At 43.0% G+C, this 23,282-nt stretch overlaps 1 protein-coding gene across 1 annotated transcript in view; it reads right to left on the bottom strand.

Annotated features, from left to right (window-relative positions):
• Positions 1–23,282, bottom strand: part of LOC128661515 (uncharacterized) — a 309,387-nt gene that overhangs the window by 188,557 nt on the left and 97,548 nt on the right. Inside the window, exon 14 of the mRNA XM_053715765.1 lies at positions 6,929–7,033. Within this exon, the coding sequence (XP_053571740.1) occupies positions 6,929–7,033 (105 nt within the window). The remainder of the gene's footprint in view (positions 1–6,928; positions 7,034–23,282) is intronic.

The following is a 23,282-nucleotide window of genomic DNA, read 5'->3' as shown; positions in this document are numbered from 1 at the left end:
TTGATAACCTGGACTCCGTCAGGTAAATCTTCATCTCTACAGAATCTATAAGAGTCCCTAGAAAAGGGACCCTTGTGAGTAGTAACAGAGAACTCTTTTCCACGTTCACTTTCCACCCATGCGACCTCAGAAATGCTAGAACTATCTCTGTATGAGACTTTGCATTCTGAAAACTTGACGCTTGTATCAGAATGTCGTCTAGGTACGGAGCCACCGCTATGCCTCGTGGTCTTAGTACCGCCAGAAGTGAGCCCAGAACCTTTGTAAAAATTCTCGGGGCCGTAGCTAACCCGAAGGGAAGCGCTACAAACGGGTAATGCCTGTCTAGAAAGGCAAACCTTAGGTACCGATAATGATCTTTGTGAATCGGTATGTGAAGGTAGGCATCCTTTAAGTCCACTGTGGTCATATATTGACCCTCTTGGATCATGGGTAGGATGGTCCGAATGGTTTCCATCTTGAACGATGGAACCCTTAGGAATTTGTTTAAGATTTTTAAATCTAAGATTGGTCTGAAGGTTCCCTCTTTCTTGGGAACCACAAACAGATTTGAATAAAACCCTTGCCCCTGTTCCGTCCGCGGAACTGGGTGGATCACTCCCATCACTAAGAGGTCTTGTACACATTGTAGAAATGCCTCTTTCTTTACTAGGTTTGTTGATAACCTTGACAGATGAAACCTCCCTTGTGGAGGAGAAGTTTTGAAATCCAGAAGGTATCCCCGAGATATAATCTCCAACGTCCAGGGATCCTGTACATCTCTTGCCCAAGCCTGGGCGAAGAGAGAAAGTCTGCCCCCACTAGATCGGTCTCCGGAAGGGGGGCCCTGTCTTCATGCTGTCTTAGGGGCGGGAGTAGGCTTTCTGGCCTGCTTGCCCTTGTTCCATGACTGGTTGCCTTTCCAACCCTGTCTGTAACGAGCAGTAGTTCCTTCCCTTTTTGGAGCGGAGGAAGTTGATGCTGCTCCTGCCTTGAAATTACGAAAGGCACGAAAATTAGACTGTTTGGCCTTTGATTTGGCCCTGTCCTGAGGAAGGGTGTGGCCCTTACCTCCAGTAATGTCAGCAATAATTTCCTTCAAGCCGGGCCCGAATAAGGTCTGCCCTTTGAAAGGAATGTTTAGTAGTTTAGACTTAGAAGTTACATCTGCTGACCAGGATTTAAGCCATAGCGCTCTGCGCGCCTGTATGGCGAATCCGGAATTCTTAGCTGTAAGTTTGGTTAAATGCACTACGGCATCCGAAACAAACGCATTAGCCAGCTTAAGGGTTCTAATCTTGCTCAAAGACTCATCCAATGGTGCTGTGCGAATCACCACTTCCAGAGACTCAAACCAGAATGCCGCTGCAGCAGTGACAGGCGCAATGCATGCAAGAGGCTGTAATATAAAACCATGTTGAACAAACATTTTCTTAAGATAACCCTCTAATTTTTTATCCATTGGATCTGAGAAAGCACAGCTATCCTCCACCGGGATAGTGGTACGCTTGGCTAAAGTAGAAACTGCTCCCTCCACCTTAGGGACCGTCTGCCATAAGTCTCGTGTGATGGCTTCTATAGGGAACATTTTTCTAAATATCGGAGGAGGGGAAAAAGGCACACCGGGTCTATCCCACTCCTTGCTAATAATCTCTGTAAGCCTCTTTGGTATAGGAAAAACGTCAGTACACACCGGTACTGCGTAGTATTTATCCAGCCTACATAATTTATCTGGGATTGCCACCGTGTCACAATCATTCAGAGCCGCTAACACCTCCCCTAGCAACACGCGGAGGTTCTCAAGCTTAAATTTAAAATTTCTGAATCCGGTCTCCCCGAATCAGAACAGTCACCCACAGAATGAAGCTCTCCGTCCTCATGTTCTGCAAATTGTGACGCAGTATCAGACATGGCTCTCGTGTCATCGGCGCGCTCTGTCCTTAACCCAGAGCTGTCGCGCTTGCCTCTTAACTCGGGCATATTGTATAATACTTCTTTCATAACATTAGCCATATCATGTAAAGTGATTTGTAAGGGCCTTGATGTACTTGGCGCCTCAATCTCACGCACCTCCCGAACGGGAGACGAAGGTACTGACACGTGAGGAGAGTTAGACGGCATAACTGCCCCCTCGTTGTCTGGTGATAATTTCTTTATCGGTACAGATTGACTTTTATTCAAAGTAATATCAATACAATTGGTACACATTTCTATTGGGCTCCACATCGGCTTTTAAACATAATGAACAAGCAGATTCCTCTGTATCAGACATGTTTAAACAGACTAGCAATGAAACTAGCAAGCTTGGAAATTACTTTCAATAAGTTCACAAGCAATATAAAAAACGCTGCAGCGCTTTTAAAAAACACAGTTGAATAACAAAACTAATTCAGTTATAGTCAACAATTCTTTAAATGTATTAATTAGCAGAGGATTGCACCCATTAGCAAAAGGATGATTAACCCCTCAGTACCCAAAAAAACAGATATCAAATTAATATTAAACGTTTTTATCACAGTCAAACACACTGTCACAGGTCTGCTGTGACTGATTACCTCCCTCAAAAACGAATTTTGAAGACCCCTGAGCTCTCTAGAGACGTCCTGGATCAAGGAGGAAGAAGCAGGAAGACTGTGCTAGAATTTTAACTGCGCAACAAGGCGCTAAAAAAGGCCCCTCCCGCTCATTTACAACAGTGGGAGACCTGATATAACGGTTTCTATGCAGAAATATACGTTAGCCATGTGGAAAAAAAGAAAAATAATTCATGCCCAAAAAGGATTTATCACCAAAGTACCTCACAAAACGAATAACATGCCAGTAAACGTTTTTTAAAAACAAACTTCTTTTAATGTCATGCAAAGTTATCACTAAGCCTGCTACCAGTCGCTTCCACTGCAGATAAGGCTTAAGCATTATTTCAGTTAGTGATGCACCGAAATGGAAATTCTGGACCGAAACCGAATCCGAAAATCCGGGATGCACTTGGCCAAAAACCGAAACTGATACCGAAAATGTGCTTTTTCAAATTAATTTTTTTTAGGTTTTTTTTTGCATAATTAGAGCCAATAAAAAAGCCCACACTTTTATTGAAAGTAATACACTAAAATTGGACCAAAATATCTTAAAACAATAATATGCTACACAATAATTTTACCAAGAAATAAAAAATAAAAAAAATAAAAAAATGCAATTTTTGGCCAAAATGTTTCCTTACTGAAAACAATTATAAATATCAATATACTGTATTCTTCATTTAGTTCTATGTAACAGAATCATATTTAACAGTTTTTTTTTTTTTTTTACCAATTATCCAAATAAAGTATAGTCCTAGAAAACTCATTATATGCAGAACAGTAAGTCAAGTAATAAACTTAAACAGCAGCTCTAGGCTAGCATCAAATTTGAAACATGCTACACAATAATTTTACCGAAAATAACAGGCAAAAAAGCCGAAAACCGAAATAGCCAAAAATGCTATTTTCGGCCGAAACTTTCTGCGGCCGAAATTTCGGTGCATCCCTAATTTCAGTATTAACAGTATTTTCTCAGTCAAATTCTAGTCCCTAGAAAAAAACTCTACTGTGCATACATTCATCAGCCTGATACCAGTCACTACTACTGTATTTAAGGCTGTACTTACATCATACGGGTAACAGCAGTGTTTTCTTAGTCAATTCCATTCCCAGAAAATATTGTACTGCACATACCTCATTTGCGGGGGACCCCGCATGCTATTCCCATGTTCTGAAGTTACCCCACTCCTCAGAATGTCGAGAACAGCCAGTGGATCTTAGTTACGCCTGCTAAGATCATAGAAAAACGCAGGCAGTTTCTTCTTCCAAATACTGCCTGAGATAGAAAAACAGCACACTCCGGTGCCATTTAAAATAACAAACTTTTAATTGAAGAATAGTTAAGTAAAAACTCCAGCTCCTCTCGCGACCTCCTCCTTTGTTGAGGGTTGCAAGAGAATGACTGGATATGACATGTGAGGGGAGGAGCTATATAGCAGCTCTGCTTGGGTGATCCTCTTGCAACTTCCTGTTGGGAAGGAGAATATATCCCATAAGTAATGGATGACCCGTGGACTGAACACAACAAGAGAAAGCTTGATCCCAAAAAGAAAAAACATTAAGATTGATATAATCTAGATTCTCTTTATATTGCAGACCTTAAGGGACATTACGATTGTCCCCAATTTAGGTGTTTAAAGTAAGGTTGCACGATACCATTTTTAAAGACCGAGAACTTTTTTTTTTTTAATGTCATGTGACATACACAATGAAGGCTAATGATTTAAGATAGCTTCTTTATAATTATGAATAACTAACTGAAAAAACATGAAATAATAAAACTTATTTGCTTGTTTCACAGAACATGTTTATAAATAAAATTACAATAAAATATATTAACAACAACAAATGTAAAATCCCAACCAACCAAAAGTGCAATACAGTAAAAAATACAACAGTGCACTGTTTAATCATGGGGAACACCACTACGAGCTATACTACATTTGACTGGTAAACTCAACCAATGCTCTCATTACATGTCCAACTCCATTAAAGTCTATGGAGTTGGAAATGTGAACAGAGCATTGTTTAAGTGTACAAATCAAATGTAATCTAAATAAATTCCTATGAACACTCATCCTACAAATATAGGACTAAAATTAGTTTTTCCTATGAACACTCTTCCTGCAATTATATAAGCTAAGGATGTTTTGAGCATAATTGTGCAAGATGAGAACAGTATAACAGGCAATCTATCAATTATTTTTTCAAACGTTAGTGGCAAGTTATTTTTAAGGAACAGAAGCATCTCTGGATGTTCAGCTATAAGTCTCTGTTTCTGCTATCAGTAAGGATGTTTGACGCTAAGCTGAACAGTCTTATTTTTCACACTACTGCATGGGGCAGAAAGATATTTTGGGCCATTTTAGCCAGAGCTGGAAAAATCAGTTTATTAATTGCCCAGTACCTCAGGGGTTTGTCTGAACGACATACAGTGATCTCTCCCAGGTAGTCTTCCAGCTGTATAGTAGCACTTTTTGGAGCACTGCTCTCAGACGTACAATAATACAAATAACAGCAATTTGTATTGACAGAACACAAGTGATTATTTTCTAATTTAAGTCTCCCATCTAGCTTAAAATGAAACGCGAACATACAGTTTGAAAAACGCCAGAAGATGGCGTATGGGCAAGATGTAGAGGTACCGGTTTAAGTATCAGAGCATTTTCACGAGTGCAAGTACTCGTGCAAATGCTCGGTATCGGCACCGATACTAGTATCAATACAACCATAGTTTAAAGGGACATAATAAAAAAATGACATGCTCTTATTCGTTAAAGTATGTGTTTTTTACCACTGCTCACTCAGCAACTGTGCTTAACCCCCCCACCCAAAAAAAGTCACTCTTGGAAGCCACACAGAACTGCTGGCCCTGAACTGCAAACATACAGTGAGCCAATCAGCAGCAGTATTCGGATGACTCAGTCAATCACAGGATGCGTTTTGCAGGACTTTAGGGTTTAACAACTTTGAAAAGAGTTAAACACAGACACAGGAATAAGTAGTGCAAAAATAGCACACTAACAAAACAGCTTGTACTTTTTGCTAAACAATGTCCCTTTAAACAAAAACACACAAAAAATAAATAAATTACTGGATAAAGACTTCCGGTGGGCGGCGCTCTAAGATGCCCACTAACTTCTGAAGCTCCCTGCAATTTTCTATGTAGATAGTGGCTACATCCATCGCCATCCGTACATCCCTTGGCAATATAATGTAAGTGCCTGGGAACACATTTGATTCAAGGCGAACAACCCCTTGGCCGCCAAGAAGCATCTGAAACCTATTGAGACGTTTGGCATTGTGGTAGGCTCCCTGTTTCCACAATGTGTATAGTTGTACACGTGCTTTAACTTTTTACCCTCATACTGGCAACACTTAAAAGCAAATAATGGCTTCAGAAACTGGTAATTTCCTGCATATTCTAATTCCTGCTCTTTCTGCTCAGCTACTACCTGCCATTGATAAATTGGAAGCGGCTATGCAACAGTTGATGGCGCAGTTTTAAGTTACAGACCCACCTCACACAATAGAGACTAACAGCATGGTCATAAGTGTCTCCTGCACTTCTACCGAAGTCCCCTATAGCAAGCCTACAAGCCATTGTGTAAGATTTGAATCTGTACAGTCTACATGCAATCTGAAGAACCTAAATGATGCTTATGACACAAAATGGGAAGGTATGCCTACAGCACCTATTTAAATGCAGGACATTTACTGTAAACACCACGAGACTGTTAATCTCTCTATGGAGTTTTGCCTGTCTATTCAACTTCACCGTATCTGAAAAATCTCTTAAGGATAAAAGGAGAGAGAGAGAGAAAGGATAAAATCTCTCTCTGTCTCCCCCCTCTCTCTCTCTCTCCTCCCCCGCTCCAGTTTACCTGATCCCACTGCCTGTGTAGGGCCTTATTTAAAAAGGGACATGAAACCCAATTTTTTTCTTTTGTGATTTAGAAAGAGCATGTCAATTTAAACAACTTTCTAATTTACTTCTATTATCTAATTTGCTTCATTCTCTTGATATCACTTGCTGAAAAGCATATCTAGATATGCTCAGTAGCTGCCGATTGGTTGCTGCACATAAAGGCCTTGTGTGATTGGCTCACACATGTGCATTGCTATTTCTTCAACAAAGGATATCTAAAGAATTGAGCAAATTAGATAATAGAAGTAAATTGGAAAGTTGTTCAAAATTGCATGCCCTATCTGAATCATGAAAGTTTAATTTTGACTAGACTGTCCCTTTAACAGCAGAAACAGAACACACACACACTCGAGAGGTTACAAAACACATGCAAAGTTTGGTAATAAAGTGAAAGTTTTAAAAAAGCATTATGTAAAAGTACGAAAACACATTCAATTTACATTACCTTGAAAAGATTTGTGTCTATAATCAAGTGTGCATTTTTCAATTTTAATGGGCTCGTCCGGTGCATATGCCTTCCTCAGAAGTATACAGCTGCGACATAAATATTCTAAGGAAGAAGAAAAAAAAACAAATTATGTTTACCAGATAATTTAATTTCCTTCTGTACAAGTAGAGTCCATGGCTTCATTCCTTATTGTTAGGAAATACTGAACCTGGCCACCAGGAGGAGGCAAAGACACCCCAGCCAAAGGCTTAAATACCTCTCCCACTTCCCCTATCCCCCAGTCACTGTCGAGGGTTAAGGAACAGTAGGAGAAATATCAGGGTATAAAAAGGTGCCAGAAGATAACACAAAATTTAGGGGTCTGCCCATCGGAGAAAACACTGACTCCTTGTACAGAAAATTATCGGGTAAGTATATTTTATGTTTTCCTTCTTAATACAAGGAGAGTACACGGCTTCATTCCTTACTGTTGGGAAACTTATAACCAAGCTCTAGAGGACACTGAATGAACGGGAGGCACACACAAAACAAAAAAAAAAAAAAAAAAAAAAAAAAAGGGAGGCAGACCCTAATCTGAGGGCACCACAGCCTGCAAAACCTCTCTCCCGAAGACGGCTTCAGCAGAAGCAAAAACATCAAATTTGTAGAATTTAGAAAAAATGTGTAAGAAAGACCAGGTAGCCACCTTACAAATCTGCTCCATAGAGGACTCGTTTTTAAAGGCCCGAGAGGAAGCCACTGCTCTAGTAGAATGAGCCGTAATTCTTTTAGGAGGTCTATGTCCCACTGTTTCATAGGCTAAGCGGATAAGACTCCTCAACCAAAAAGATAAGTCGAAGAGACCTTTTGACCCTTACGCTTCCCAGAGTATGCCACAAACAAGGAAGAAGTTTGTCTAAAATCCTTAGTAGCTTGAAGATAAAACTTCAAAGCACGAACCATGTCCAAATTATGAAGTAAACATTCTTTCGAAGAAGGATTAGGACACAAAGAAGGGACCACAATCTCTTGACGGTATGACACAACTTTAAGGAGAAACCCTAACTTAGTACGTAGGACAGCAATACGGAACACCAGATAAGGAGGCTCACATTGCAAGGTGGATATCTCAGATACTCGCAGAGGCAATAGCCAGTAGAAAGAACTTTCCAGGACAACAATTTAATATCAATTTTAATGCATAGGCTCAAACGGAGCCCTTTGCAAAACTTTAAGAACCAAATTCAGACTCCAAGGAGGAGCCGAAGATCTGAACACAGGTCTGATCCTAATCAGAGCCCTAACACAAGACTGAACATCTGGAAGCTCTGAGTCTCTTGTGCAGTAAAACAGACAAGGATGAAATCTGTCCCCTTAAGGAACTGGCCAAAAGACCCTTCTCCAGACCATCCTGGAGAAACGGCAGAATCCTGGCAACCTTAACTTTATGCCAAGGAAAACCACACTTCACACCAGAATAAAGTAGGTTCTTCACACTTTATGATAGATGCAACGAGGAACACGGTTTATGAGCTTGGATGAGAGTATCAATAACCCTCTATGAAAAACCTCTCTTGGCTAGGACTAAGCTTTTACTCTCCAAGGAGTCAGCCTCAGAGAATCTAGATTTAGATGAACAAAAGGACCTTGTTCCAACAGATCCCAGCAAAAAAATAACTTCCATGGAGGAGAAGACGACATCCTCACTAGGTCCGCGAACCACGTCCTTCACAGCCACGATTGAGTAATCAGTATTACAGATGCAAGCTCCTGCTTGATGCAGGCCACAATTCAATGAAGGAGTGGTAAAGGCGGAAAAAACAGAATTTATGTTTACCTGATAAATTACTTTCTCCAACGGTGTGTCCGGTCCACGGCGTCATCCTTACTTGTGGGATATTCTCTTCCCCAACAGGAAATGGCAAAGAGCCCAGCAAAGCTGGTCACATGATCCCTCCTAGGCTCCGCCTACCCCAGTCATTCGACCGACGTTAAGGAGGAATATTTGCATAGGAGAAACCATATGATACCGTGGTGACTGTAGTTAAAGAAAATAAATTATCAGACCTGATTAAAAAACCAGGGCGGGCCGTGGACCGGACACACCGTTGGAGAAAGTAATTTATCAGGTAAACATAAATTCTGTTTTCTCCAACATAGGTGTGTCCGGTCCACGGCGTCATCCTTACTTGTGGGAACCAATACCAAAGCTTTAGGACACGGATGAAGGGAGGGAGCAAATCAGGTCACCTAAATGGAAGGCACCACGGCTTGCAAAACCTTTCTCCCAAAAATAGCCTCAGAAGAAGCAAAAGTATCAAACTTGTAAAATTTGGTAAAAGTGTGCAGTGAAGACCAAGTCGCTGCCCTACATATCTGATCAACAGAAGCCTCGTTCTTGAAGGCCCATGTGGAAGCCACAGCCCTAGTGGAAGGAGCTGTGATCCTTTCAGGAGGCTGCCGTCCGGCAGTCTCGTAAGCCAATCTGATGATGCTTTTAATCCAAAAGGAGAGAGAGGTAGAAGTTGCTTTTTGACCTCTCCTTTTACCAGAATAAACAACAAACAAGGAAGATGTTTGTCTAAAATCCTTTGTAGCATCTAAATAGAATTTTAGAGCGCGAACAACATCCAAATTGTGCAACAAACGTTCCTTCTTCGAAACTGGTTTCGGACACAGAGAAGGCACGACTATCTCCTGGTTAATGTTTTTGTTAGAAACAACTTTTGGTACGTAAAACCACCTTATCTGCATGGAACACCAGATAAGGAGGAGAACACTGCAGAGCAGATAATTCTGAAACTCTTCTAGCAGAAGAAATTGCAACCAAAAACAAAACTTTCCAAGATAATAACTTAATATCAACGGAATGTAAGGGTTCAAACGGAACCTCCTGAAGAACTGAAAGAACTAAGTTGAGACTCCAAGGAGGAGTCAAAGGTTTGTAAACAGGCTTGATTCTAACCAGAGCCTGAACAAAGGCTTGAACATCTGGCACAGCTGCCAGCTTTTTTTGAAGTAACACAGACAAGGCAGAAATCTGTCCCATCAAGGAACTTGCAGATAATCCTTTTTCCAATCCTTCTCGAAGGAAGGATAGAATCTTAGGAATCTTAACCTTGTCCCAAGGGAATCCTTTAGATTCACACCAATAGATATATTTTTTCCAAATTTTGTGGTAAATTTTTCTAGTTACAGGCTTTCTGGCCTGAACAAGAGTATCAATAACAGAATCTGAGAACCCTCGCTTTGATAAGATCAAGCGTTCAATCTCCAAGCAGTCAGCTGGAGTGGGACCAGATTCGGATGTTCGAACGGACCTTGAACAAGAAGGTCTCGTCTCAAAGGTAGCTTCCATGGTGGAGCCGATGACATATTCACCAGATCTGCATACCAAGTCCTGCGTAGCCACGCAGGAGCTATCAAGATCACCGACGCCCTCTCCTGATTGATCCTGGCTACCAGCCTGGGGATGAGAGGAAACGGCGGGAATACATAAGCTAGTTTGAAGGTCCAAGGTGCTACTAGTGCATCTACTAGAGTCGCCTTGGGATCCCTGGATCTGGACCCGTAGCAAGGAACCTTGAAGTTCTGACGAGAGGCCATCAGATCCATGTCTGGAATGCCCCACAGTTGAGTGATTTGGGCAAAGAGTTCCGGATGGAGTTCCCACTCCCCCGGATGCAATGTCTGACGACTCAGAAAATCCGCTTCCCAATTTTCCACTCCTGGGATGTGGATTGCAGACAGGTGGCAGGAGCGAGTCTCCGCCCATTGAATGATTTTGGTCACTTCTTCCATCGCCAGGGAACTCCTTGTTCCCCCCTGATGGTTGATGTACGCAACAGTCGTCATGTTGTCTGATTGAAACCGTATGAACTTGGCCCTCGCTAGCTGAGGCCAAGCCTTGAGAGCATTGAATATCGCTCTCAGTTCCAGAATATTTATCGGTAGAAGAGATTCTTCCCGAGACCAAAGACCCTGAGCTTTCAGGGAACCCCAGACCGCGCCCCAGCCCATTAGACTGGCGTCGGTCGTGACAATGACCACTCTGGTCTGCGGGAGGTCACCCCTTGTGACAGGTTGTCCAGGGACAGCCACCAACGGAGTGAGTCTCTGGTCCTCTGATTTACTTGTATCTTCGGAGACAAGTCTGTATAGTCCCCATTCCACTGACTGAGCATACACAGTTGTAATGGTCTTAGATGAATGCGCGCAAAAGGAACTATGTCCATTGCCGCTACCATCAAACCTATCACTTCCATGCACTGCGCTATGGAAGGAAGAGGAATGGAAGGAAGAGGAACGGAATGAAGTATCCGACAAGAATTTAGAAGTTTTGTTTTTCTGGTCTCTGTCCGAAAAATCCTCATTCCTAAGGAGTCTATTATTGTTCCCAAGAAGGGAACCCTTGTTGACGGAGATAGAGAACTCTTTTCCACGTTCACTTTCCATCCGTGAGATCTGAGAAAGGCCAGGACTATGTCCGTGTGAGCCTTTGCTTGAGGAAGGGACGACGCTTGAATCAGAATGTCGTCCAAGTAAGGTACTACAGCAATGCCCCTTGGTCTTAGCACCGCCAGAAGGGACCCTAGTACCTTTGTGAAAATCCTTGGAGCAGTGGCTAATCCGAAAGGAAGCGCCACGAACTGGTAATGCTTGTCCAGGAATGCGAACCTTAGGAACCGATGATGTTCCTTGTGGACAGGAATATGTAAATACGCATCCTTTAAATCCACCGTGGTCAAGAATTGACCTTCCTGGATGGAAGGATTGTTCGAATGGTTTCCATTTTGGACGATGGAACCTTGAGAAACTTGTTTAGGATCTTGAGATCTAAGATTGGTCTGAACGTTCCCTCTTTTTTGGGAACTACGAACAGATTGGAGTAGAACCCCATCCCTCGTTCTTTTAATGGAACAGGATGAATCACTTCCAGAAGATAACCTTGGGAGACTATTTCTAGCGCCCAAGGATCCAGAACATCTCTTGCCCAAGCCTGAGTGAAGAGAGAGAGTCTGCCCCCCACCAAATCCGGTCCCGGATCGGGGGCCCGCATCTCATGCTGTCTTGGGAGCAGTGGCAGGTTTCTTGGCCTGCTTTCCTTTGTTCCAGCCTTGCATTGGTCTCCAGGCTGGAGTGGCTTGAGAAGTATTACCCTCCTGCTTAGAGGACGTAGCACTTGGGGCTGGTCCGTTTCTGCGAAAGGGACGAAAATTAGGTTTATTTTTGGCCTTGAAAGACCTATACTGAGGAAGGGCGTGGCCCTTGCCCCCAGTGATATCAGAGATAATCTCTTTCAAGTCAGGGCCAAACAGTGTTTTCCCCTTGAAAGGAATGTCAAGCAATTTGTTCTTGGAAGACGCATCCGCTGACCAAGATTTTAACCAAAGCGCTCTGCGCGCCACAATAGCAAACCCAGAATTTTTCGCCGCTAACCTAGCCAATTGCAAGGTGGCGTCTAGGGTGAAAGAATTAGCCAATTTAAGAGCACGAATTCTGTCCATAATCTCCTCATAAGAAGAAGAATTACTAATAATCGCCTTTTCTAGCTCATCGAACCAGAAACACGCGGCTGTAGTGACAGGGACAATGCATGCAATTGGTTGTAGAAGGTAACCTTGCTGAACAAACATCTTTTTTAGCAAACCTTCTAATTTTTTATCCATAGGATCTTGGAAAGCACAACTATCTTCTATGGGTATAGTGGTGCGCTTGTTTAGAGTAGAAACCGCCCCCTCGACCTTGGGGACTGTCTGCCATAAGTCCTTTCTGGGGTCGACTATAGGAAACAATTTTTTAAATATGGGGGGAGGTACGAAAGGTATACCGGGCCTGTCCCATTCCTTATTAACAATGTACGCCACCCGCTTGGGTATAGGAAAAGCTTCGGGGGGCCCCGGGGCCTCTAGGAACTTGTCCATTTTACATAGTGTTTCTGGAATGACCAGATAATCACAATCATCCAAATTGGATAACACCTCCTTAAGCAGAGCGCGGAGATGTTCCAACTTAAATTTAAAAGTAATCACATCAGGTTCAGCTTGTTGAGAAATTTTTCCTGAATCTGAAATTTCTCCCTCAGACAAAACCACCCTGGCCCCCTCAGACTGGTGTAGGGGCCCTTCAGAAACAATATCATCAGCGTCCTCATGCTCTTCAGTATTTTCTAAAACAGAGCAGTCGCGCTTTCGCTGATAAGTGGGCATATTGGCTAAAATGTTTTTGATAGAATTATCCATTACAGCCGTTAATTGTTGCATAGTAAGGAGTATTGGCGCGCTAGATGTACTAGGGGCCTCCTGTATGGGCAAGACTGGTGTAGACGAAGGAGGGGATGATGCAGTACCATGCTTACTCCCCTCACTTGAGGAATCATCTTGGGCATCATTTTTACTAAATTTTTTATGACATAAATCACATCTATTTAAATGAGAAGGAACCTTGGCTTCCCCACAGTCAGAACACAATCTATCTGGTAGTTCAGACATGTTAAACAGGCATAAACTTGATAACAAAGCACAAAAAACGTTTTAAAATAAAATCGTTACTGTCACTTTAAATTTTAAACTGAACACACTTTATTACTGCGATTGCGAAAAAGTATGAAGGAATTGTTCAAAATTCACCAAAATTTCACCACAGTGTCTTAAAGCCTTAAAAGTATTGCACACCAAATTTGGAAGCTTTAACCCTTAAAATAACGGAACCTGAGCCGTTTTTATATTTAACCCCTTTACAGTCCCTGGAATCTGCTTTGCTGAGACCCAACCAAGCCCAAAGGGGAATACGATACCAAATGATGCCTTCAGAAAGACTTTTCTATGTATCAGAGCTCCACACACATGCAGCTGCATGTCATGCTTTTCTCAAAAACAAGTGCGCCATACCGGCGCGAAAATGAGGCTCTGACTAAGATTAGGGAAAGCCCCTATAGAATAAGGTGTCAAAAACAGTGCCTGCCGATATTATTTTACAAAAAATACCCAGATTAAATGATTCCTCAAGGCTAAATATGTGTAAATATGATCGATTTAGCCCAGAAAATGTCTACAGTCTTAATAATCCCTTGTGAAGCCCTTATTTACTGTCTGAATAAAAATGGCTTACCGGATCCCATAGGGAAAATGACAGCTTCCAGCATTACATCGTCTTGTTAGAATGTGTCATACCTCAAGCAGCAAAAGACTGCTCACTGTTCCCCCAACTGAAGTTAATTCCTCTCAACAGTCCTGTGTGGAACAGCCATGGATTTTAGTAACGGTTGCTAAAATCATTTTCCTCATACAAACAGAAATCTTCATCTCTTTTCTGTTTCAGAGTAAATAGTACATACCAGCACTATTTTAAAATAACAAACTCTTGATTGAATAATAAAAACTACAGTTAAACACTAAAAAACTCTAAGCCATCTCCGTGGAGATGTTGCCTGTACAACGGCAAAGAGAATGACTGGGGTAGGCGGAGCCTAGGAGGGATCATGTGACCAGCTTTGCTGGGCTCTTTGCCATTTCCTGTTGGGGAAGAGAATATCCCACAAGTAAGGATGACGCCGTGGACCGGACACACCTATGTTGGAGAAAGGTAGATTAGAATGAACCAAATGATAATTGATTGTGCAAAAGAGTGCTAAAGGTGGATTGAAATATAATTTACATGTGTCTAGTGAGGGATAAAGTGATTTTAATACCTAGGTAAAAGGTATAAATTTTTAATAAAATTTTGCGCAAGCAATTATCATTTGTTTCAACTATTCCCTATTTGAAGAGTTTTTTTTTTAGATCCTCTTCTTTTTTGATTGTGTGGTTTTCTGCGCTGATCAATCCATCCCTTTTCTAATTAGATTAGATTGAACCTCCAAGGCACTGCTAATGTATCTATTAGCTCCGCCTAAGGATCCCTGGACCTCGACCCATATCTGGGTTAGTTTGGTATTGAGACGGGACGCCAGAGATCCATCTCCGGCGTCCCCCAAATGAAGCACATCTCTGCAAACACTTAGGGATGGAGAGAACATTCCCCCGGATGAAAGGATTGTCTGGCAAGAAAGGCCACTTCCCAGTTGTTCACACCCGGAATATGGATCACTGAAAGTGAACAGCTGTGGGCCTCCACCCACTCCAGCAGAATCCAACATACTTCCCTCATTGCTAGGGAGCTTCTCGCCTCCCCGCATGAATGATGTAAGCCACCAAGGTTATATTGTGATAGGAGTCTGATAAACTGGGACAAACCCAGAAGAGGCCAAGCCTTCAGAGCATTGTAGATTGTTCAAAGCTCCAAAATGTTGGTCGGGAGGGAGCGTTCCTCCTGAGACCACAGGCCCTGTGCCTTCTTGGCACCCCAAACAGCTCCCCATCCTGACAGGCTTGCATACGTAGTCCCAATCTCCCAGGATGGTCGGAGAAAGGATGTTACTCAAGACAGATCTGGACAGAGCCACCAAGAGAGCAATTCTCTAGACCGGTTCTCCAGGGAAATCCGTTGAGACAGATCCAAATGATCACCATTCCACTGCATCAGCATGCACAGCTGTAGCGGTCTGAGACTGAACCTGGCAAAAGGAAGTATGTCCATGCTAGACACCATGAGACCAATTACATCCATACACTGAGCCACAGATGGCCTTTAGAAGGTCCGGAGGGCAAGACATGCCGAAGCTAGCTTGCACCTTCTCTGGTCGGTTAGAAATATCCTTATGGATATTGAATCTATTATAGTACCCAGGAATTCTACCCTGGTGCTTGGACTAAGAGAACTGTTCTCTAAGTTTATCTTCCATCCATGTGAACGAAGAAGAGAAAGAAGAGATACCGAATGGTCCTCTGCTAGACGAAAGGATGGCGCTTGAACCAGAATGTTGTCCAAGTATGCTACTGCTATACCTTGGGTCCTGGTGACGGCCAGGAGAGCACCTAGTACCTTTGTAAAGATACTTGGGGCCGTAGCTAGACCAAACGGAAGTGCAATGAACTGGAAGTGCTGATCCAGTTCCTAAGGTTTGCGTTCCTGGAAGTGGTGTCCCTGTGGAACGTGAAGGTAGGCATCATTTAGATCTATAGTGGTCATGAATTGCCCTTCCTGAACTAGAGGATGAATGGACCTTATTGACTCCATCTTGAACGAGGGGACATTTATACATTTGTTTAAGCACTTTAGGACCAAAAGTTCCATCTTTCTTCTGGACCACCAATAGGAACCGGGACAATGACCCCCAAGGAGGACAGATCCTGCACGCTTCCCTCTTTTCTGGTTTTAAAGACAGGCTTGAGAGGAGAAATCTGCCCTTGGGTGAATGAGATTTGAAACCTATCTTGTATCCCTGAGCTATGACCCCAAGGACCCACGGATCCTGCAAGTCCCTGGACCACGTGCCTGAAAACAGCGACAGTCTGCCCCTACACGATCCGGCTGTGGATCGGGGCCCGCCCCTTCATGCCGACTTGTTCTCGAAAGGCTTCTTGTTCTGCTTGGATTTATTCCAGGTTTGAGCCGGCTTCCAAGTGCTCTTCGTTTGCTCAGGCTTAGAGGAGGACTGCTGATGTTGGGACTTTTCAAAACGAAAATTAGAACCTTGTCCCTTAGACTTGTTCTTTTTATCCAACGGTAGGAAGGCGCCTTGCCCCCTGTAACCGTGGAGATAATGGAGTACAGGCCTGGATCAAATAAAATGTTTCCCTTAAAGGGGAGGGAAAGTAGCCTAGACTTAGAAGTCATCTCCGCAGACCAGGACTTCAGCCAGAGCACCTGACGCGTCTGCACTGAGAAACCAGCGATTTTAGCATTCAGGCAAATAATCTGCATGTTTGCATCAAAGAAAAAAATAGCAATTCTCAAAGCCTTAATTCTGTCTCGGATAACGTTGTGGGGTCCCTACACCTCGATCAATTCTGATCAGGAGTCGCACCAATAGGCCACAGCCGGTTGAAATAAATATCCTGTATGCTGAAACAGTTTTCTGAGAAAAGATGTCATCTTTTTATCTATTGGCTATCTGAAAGACTAGTTTTCCTCAAGAGGGATAGTAGTACGCTTAGTTAATGTGGAGAAAGCACCATCCACCTTAGGGACGGAACCACACAACTCCAGCTGAGAGTCAGTTACTGGAAATAATTTTGGCCTCTGGAACCTCTAATGTCGACAGAACCTCCTTTAGAAGAAAACATAGGTGTTCAATTTTTAATCTAAAGCCTGGCTCCTCCGCAGCCAGAGGCCTAGAGCAGACTCCGAACCAGAAATTTCACCCTCTGACAACACAGTGTGTAACCCATCCTGGGATACTTGAAAGGCAGACAAATCAAGCAAATCACTGGAAGTCCCCTAGACCAGAGAGCTATGTTTAACCTCTCGCTTGTGCTTAGCAGGGCGAGGTAGAGCACTAAGGGCCGTTTTTAACTGCGCGGTAGTCTGATGGTAAAAGGCTCCCTCCAGACGGAGGATCAGGCGTGCTATGGGAAGCTGCATGTGACAATTGAGATAATTGATGGGTACGCACCTCACGGGCGGCGAGTCCTCAGAGGTGGACGGCTCAGTCGCACTAAAGGGGTTAACCTTCTTAGACATAATAACCTTGTTGATGCATATGGAACATAGTTGAGAGGGCGGGCACACCAATGCCTCCTCACAATCTAGACAGGTATTACTATTAGGAATAGAGGGAGTACCCTCAAGCATATCAGGATCCTCCATAGCTTGCGCTAACAGTAGGATACAAATAAATGCACTTTATATTTCTCACAAAAAAACGGCACCTTTATACCCCCAAGGACTGGGGCACTCATTACCTCCTAGACCCAGGCAACCAGAGAAGAAGAGACCTCTCCGACAGCTAGCTCAGTCAGGAAAGAGAAAACGTAAGTGTGATCACACCCGGTCACGTGGTGCACAATGCAGGACTACCCCTGCTATGAGATAAAGCTTGCCAAGCAACAAAGCACTCAAAATGAAAGTAAAATACCTGTATGTTCTGTTAGCGCATAACAGTCTATGAGCCCAAATAAATCTCACACATAGCAGCATAAATCAAGGAAAACACATTTGATTAATTCCCACTGTTCAATAACCTCCCTCAGGAGATATTAATCCACGAGTCTTCAGCAATTTTAACATAAGTAAAAATTGAAACGATCTTACCAGAATCCATTCTGTGGAACAGAAACACAGCCTCTCAAGTGAGACAGTCTTGTAGCATTGCTCATTTCATGGACTTGAGTGAAGAAAGCAGACCGTGAAACTCGTCAAGACTGGTTGTTTAAGGAGCTGTTAGCAGGCAGTCTGAATTGGTTCGCAGAAAGACTCTCCTTGCATCTCCAGACTATAACTGTCGGCAATGATCTCACTGAGAGGCTGACAAAACTACTTAAAACTCCAGTTCCATAACGAAAGGCATATATCCCTCCTGAGGAAGAACTCCAAAATCTTCTGACACTTCTCTGCCATCCTCCTGTGACAAAAGGCAAAGAATAAATGGGGGATAGGGGAAGAGGGAGAGGTATTTAAGCCTTTGGCTGTGTTGTGTTTGCCTCCTCCTGGTGGCCAGGTTCAGTACTTCCCAACAGTAAGGAATGAAGCCATGGACTCACCTTGTATTAAGGAAAAATTAATAACTCCACAACATCAACACAGGAAAGGCATGTGGCTTTAAATGGAAAGTAAAACCAAGAAGGACTAGCAATACCACAACTGAGAGAAAGAACAAAATTATTTTCTTTCACAATTGCAACCCAAACTCTCTATATTTATCTATCTATATATATTTCAAAGCAAGATAGATGCATAAAAAGATATGGATATGTGGAAGAACCAGGTGCCACACAATGGAATGGACCAATAAGGAAAGAAAAAAGAAAATTTATGCTTACCTGATAAATTTCTCTCTTTTTTAACACGAGTCCACGGATACTCTAAATTACTTTTGGGAATATCACTCCTGCCCAGCAGGAGGCGGCAAAGAGCACCACAGCAAAGCTGTTAAATATCAACTCCCTTCCCTCCCACTCCAGTCATTCGACCGTAGTAAAGGAAAGAAAGGAAGTAACAAGGTGCAGAGGTGTCTGATGTTTACAACAAACCAACAACCTGTTTGTCTAAAGAACAGGGCAGGCCATGGACGTGTTTTATTAACACGATGAGTCCACGGATCATCTAATTACTATTGGGAATACCTAAGCTAGAGGACACAGATAAGGGAGGGACAAGACAGAGAACCTAAACGGAAGGCACCACTGCTTGAAGAACCTTTCTCCCAAAAGCGGCCTCAGCCAAGGCAAAAGTATCAAATTTATAGAACTTAGAAAAAGTGTGAAGAGAGGACCAAGTCGCAGCCTTGCAAATCGGTTCCACAGAAGCTTCATTTTTGAATTCCCATGAGGAAGCAACAGCCCTCGTGGAATGAGACATAACTCTCTCTTGAGATTGCTGTCCAGCAGTCTCATAGGCAAAACGTATGATACTCTTCAGCCAAAAAGAAAGAAGTAGCCGTGGCTTTCTGCCCCTTACGTTTTCCCGAGAAAACCACAAACAAGGCAGAAGACTGACGAAAATTCTTAGTCGCCTAAAATAAAAATTTAGCGCACGTACCACGTCTAAATTGTGCAGAAGCCGTTCCTTCTGAGAAGGATTAGGACACAAGGAAGCAATGACAATCTCCTGATTAATGTTCCGGTCAGAAACTACTTTAGGAAGAAATCCTAATTTTGTACGTAAAACTACCTTATTCGAAAGAAAAATAAAGGTAAGGAGACTCATACTGCAATGCCGAGAGTTCTGACACACTGCGAGCAGATGAAATAGCAACAAGAAACAAAACTTTCCAAGATAACTTAATATCTAAGGAATGCATAGGCTCAAACGGAGCCCCTTGAAGAACCTTAAGAACTAAATGAAGACTCCAGGGAGGAGTAACTAGTTTGAACACAGGCCTGATCCTGACCAAGGCCTGACAAAAAGACTGCACGTCTGGTACATCCACCAGACGCTTATGTAACAAAATAGACAAGGCAGATATTTGACGCTTTAGGGAACTTGCCCATAATCCTCTCTCCAAACCCTCTTGGAGAAATGACAATTCTAGGAATCCTAACTCTACTCCAATAGTAGCCCTTGGATTCACACCAATAGAGATATTTACGTCATATATTGTAGTAAATCTTTCTAGTTACAGCTTTACGAGCCTGAATCATGGTCTCTATAAGCGATTCTGAAAAGCCCCGCTTGGATAAAATTAAGGGTTCAATATTCAAGCAGTCAGCTTCAGAGAAACTAGATTTGGATGAAGGAAGGGCTCTTGAAGTAGAAGGTCCTTCCTCAACGGAAGTCTCCAAGGTGGAAGAGACGACATGTCCACCAGATCTGCATACCAAATCGTGCGAGGCCAAGCTGGAGCAATGAGGATCACCAACGCCCTCTCCTGCTTGATTCGAGCAATAAGCCAAGGAAGAAGAGCGAACGGAGGTATGCTAGACTGAAGGTCCAAGGTACCGCCAGGGCGTCTGAGGGTCCCTGGACCTCTATCCGTACTTCGGAAGCTTGGCATTCTGCCGAGATGCCATGAGATCCAATTCCAGCTGACCCCATTTGAGAATCAGGCTGGAAAACACTACCGGATGGAGTTCCCACTCCCCGGGTGAAAGGTCTACCTCCTCAGGAAGTCCGCCCCCCAGATGTGGATCGCCGACAGAAAGCAAGAGTGTGTTTCCGCCTACCAAATTATTTTGGCTGCCTAGGTCATCGCTAAGGAACTCCGCTCTCCTCCCTGATGATTGATGTAAGCCACTAAAGTCATGTTGTCCGACTGGAACCTGATAAACTGGGCCGAGGCAAACTGGGGCCAGGCCAAAAGAGCATTGAAGATCGCTCTCAGCTCCAGAATGTTTATAGGCAGAACAGACTCTGACTGAGTCCAAACTCCGACCCTTTAGGGAGCCCCAGACTGCTCCCCATCCTATAAGGCAGGCGTCTGTTACAATCACCCAAGAGGGTCTGCGAAAGCAGGTTCCCTGGGAGAGATGATCATGAGACAGCCACCATCTAACAGAATTCCTCGTCTCCTACTCTAGTAGTATTCGTGGAGACAAATCTGCATAATCTCTGTTCCATTGACTGAGCATGTTTAACTGCAGAGGTCTGAGGTGGAAATGAGCGAACAGGATGATGCCCATTGCCGCCACCATCAGCTCGATGAGCGGACTGAAGTGCTAGGCAAGAATCGAAAATCTTCGATCTCCTGACTTCTGTCAAAAAAAGAGCTCTTTTCAAATTTACCTTCCATCCGTGAAATTGCAGGAAAGACAACATTTTCGTGTGGGACTTGCTTGTTGAAAGGATGGCGCCTGGACCAGGATGTCGTCCACTGCAATGCCCCGTAATCGGAACACCACCAACAGAGAACCCAAAACCTTTGAGAAAATTCTGGGAGCTGTGGCAAGGCCGAAAGGAAGAGCCATGAATTGGATCCACTGCACAGGGATCCTGAAAATCTCGAACCCAAGCCTGAGCGAAAAAGGAAAGCCTGCCCCGGATCGGGGGCAGGCCCTTCGTGCTGTCTTTGATTCAATATCAGATTTCTTGGATTGTTTTCCCTTATTCCAAGACTGATTGGGTCTCCAGGAAGGTTTAGACTGATCTTGCTTGGAAGAGGAAGAATTTCCCTTGAAATGTAGAAAGGAATGAAAATTACTCCGACGTCCCTTTTGCTTGTTTCGCTTATCCTGAGGGAGAAGATGACCCTTTCCTCCCGTAATATCAGAGATTATTTGTTAATCCCGGTCCGAACAAGGTCTTTCACTTGTAAGGATTCACCAAAAGCTTAGACTTAGACACATCCGCAGACCAAGGTTTTAACCAAAAGGTTCTGCGGGCTAGAACAGCAAAACCTGATATTTTTGCTCCTAGGTTGATAACCTGTAGGGAAGCATCAGTAATAAAGGAATTAGCTAATTTAAGAGCTTTTATCCTATCCTATACTTTGTTTGGACGCTATGGCACAATTATCACACAATTTTGAGTGGGGAGACACATTGGCTTTCACACATATAGAACATAGCTTATCCGAAGGCACAGACATGTTAAACAGGCTTAAACTTGTCAATAAAGCACAAAAAAACTTTTTAAAACAAAACCGTTACGGTCTCTTTAAATTTTAAACAGAGCACACTTTATTACTGAATATGTGAAAAAGTATGAAGCCTTAAGAGTATTGCATACCAATTTTCAGAGCTTTAACCCTTAAAATAACGGAACCGGAGCCGTTTACAAATTTAACCCCTATACAGTCCCAGCTACAGCCTTTGCTGTGACTTTACCAAGCCCAGAGGGGAATACGATACCAAATGACGCCTTCTAGAAACTTTTCCAACAACTTTCTGGTCCTCACACATGCATCTGCATGTCTTGCTCTCAAAAACAACTGCGCAGTAATGGCGTGAAAATGAGGCTCAGCCTACAACTGGGAAGGCCCTCCCTGACTGGAAAAGGTGTCTAACACAGTGCCTGCCGTTAAAAAACGTTCCCCAAGTTTATAAGTGTGAATTATCAGCATAAACAAGTATAAAATGTCCAAATAAAGCAATCGATTTAGCCCATAAAAGTGTCTACCAGTTTTATAGCCCATATTAAGCCTGTTATTCTGTTTGAAACTAAGAAAATGGCTTACCGGTCTCCATGAGGGGAAATGACAGCCTTCCAGCATTACACAGTCTTGTTAGAAATATGGCCAGTCATACCTTAAGCAGAAAAGTCTGCTAACTGTTTCCCCCAACTGAAGTTACTTCATCTCAACAGTCCTATGTGGAAACAGCAATCGATTTTAGTTACTGTCTGCTAAAATCATCTTCCTCTCACAAACAGAAATCTTCATCCTTTTCTGTTTCAGAGTATATAGTACATACCAGCACTATTTTAAAATAAACTCTTGATAGTAGAATAAAAAACTACAACTAAACACCACATACTCTTAACCATCTCCGTGGAGATGTTGCCTGTGCAACGGCAAAGAGAATGACTGGGGTGGGCGGAGCCTAGGAGGGACTATATGGCCAGCTTTGCTGGGACTCTTTGCCATTTCCTGTTGGGGAAGAGATATTCCCACAAGTAAGGATGACGCCGTGGACCGGACACACCAATGTTGGAAAAAAAGATTCTTCAATCAAGAGTTTATTTTTAAACCCCTAACTTTACCACTTCCTTGCTCTAACGTAGGCAAAGAGAATGACTGGGGTGGAAGGGAGGTGATATTTAACAGCTTTGCTGTGGTGCTCTTTGCTGTGGTTCTCTTTGCTGCCTCCTGCTGAGCAGGAATGATATTCCCAATAGTAATTAGATGATCCTTGGACTCATCGTGTCATATTACAAACATACTAGAGGAATAAATAAA

This window comes from Bombina bombina, chromosome 5 (assembly GCF_027579735.1).
Source record: "Bombina bombina isolate aBomBom1 chromosome 5, aBomBom1.pri, whole genome shotgun sequence".
Lineage (NCBI taxonomy): Eukaryota > Metazoa > Chordata > Amphibia > Anura > Bombinatoridae > Bombina > Bombina bombina.
The sequence above is the reverse complement of the archived record's forward strand: the minus strand, read 5'-3'. Positions and strand labels throughout refer to the sequence as shown.